At 55.8% G+C, this 913-nt stretch overlaps 1 protein-coding gene across 1 annotated transcript in view; it reads left to right on the forward strand.

Moving 5' to 3' along the window:
- The window catches only part of LOC107307454 (sphingomyelin phosphodiesterase 3-like), a gene marked incomplete at its 3' end in the record, with an annotated part of 18,274 nt that extends 17,364 nt beyond the window's left edge, over positions 1 to 910 (forward strand). Inside the window, exon 5 of the mRNA XM_015850960.2 lies at positions 813 to 910. Coding sequence (XP_015706446.1) covers positions 813 to 910 — 98 coding nt within the window. The remainder of the gene's footprint in view (positions 1 to 812) is intronic.
- Between the last annotated feature and the right edge of the window lie 3 nt (positions 911 to 913).

Below are 913 nucleotides of genomic sequence, written 5' to 3' on the forward strand. Positions count from 1 at the left end.
AGTGTCTCTATGGGGCTTTGTGTCTCTATGGGGCTGATTCTCGCTATGGGGCTGATTCTCACTATGGGGCTGAGTGTCTCTATGGGGCTGAGTGTCTCTATAGGGCTTTGTGTCCCTATGGGGCTGATTCTCACTATAGGGCTGATTCTTGCTATGGGGCTGAGTGTTGCTATGGGGCTGAGTGTCTCTATGGGTCTCAGTCTCTCTATGGGGCTGAGTGTGTCTATGGGGCTTTGTCCCTATGGGGCTGATTGTCGCTATGGGGCTGAGTGTCTCTATGGGGCTGAGTGTCGCTATGGGGCTTTGTGTCGCTATGGGGCTGATTCTCGCTATGGGGCTGATTCTCACTATGGGGCTGAGTGTCTCTATGGGGCTGAGTGTCTCTATGGGTCTCAGTGTCTCTATGGGGCTTTGTGTCCCTATGGGGCTGATTCTCGCTATGGGGCTGAATGTCGCTATGGGGCTGAATATCGCTATGGGGCTGATTCTCGCTATGGGGCTGATTTTCACTATGGGGCTCAGTCTCTCTATGGGTCTCAGTGTCGCTATGGGGCTTTGTGTGTCTATGGGGCTGAGTGTCTCTATGGGGCTGATTCTCGCTATGGGACTTTGCGTCACTATGGGTCTCAGTGTCTCTATGGGGCTGAGTGTCTCTATGGGGCTTTGTGTCCCTATGGGGCTGAGTGTCTCTATGCGTCTCAGTCTCTCTATGGGGCTGAGTGTATCTATGGGGCTTTGTCTCTATGGGGCTGAGTGTCGCTATGGGGCTTTGTGTCGCTATGGGGCTGACGTCGCTGTGTGTCGCCCCATAGACGGTGTCGTCCCTGTGCTTTGTGACGGCTCTGGCCGCCCGCTCGGACCATCTCCCCACGGCTCTGACCCTCAGCGTCCGCCCCACAAGTGGGGGGGGGCC

The sequence above is a fragment of the Coturnix japonica genome, unplaced genomic scaffold (assembly GCF_001577835.2).
Source record: "Coturnix japonica isolate 7356 unplaced genomic scaffold, Coturnix japonica 2.1 chrUnrandom607, whole genome shotgun sequence".
In the NCBI taxonomy this organism is placed as follows: Eukaryota; Metazoa; Chordata; class Aves; order Galliformes; family Phasianidae; genus Coturnix; species Coturnix japonica.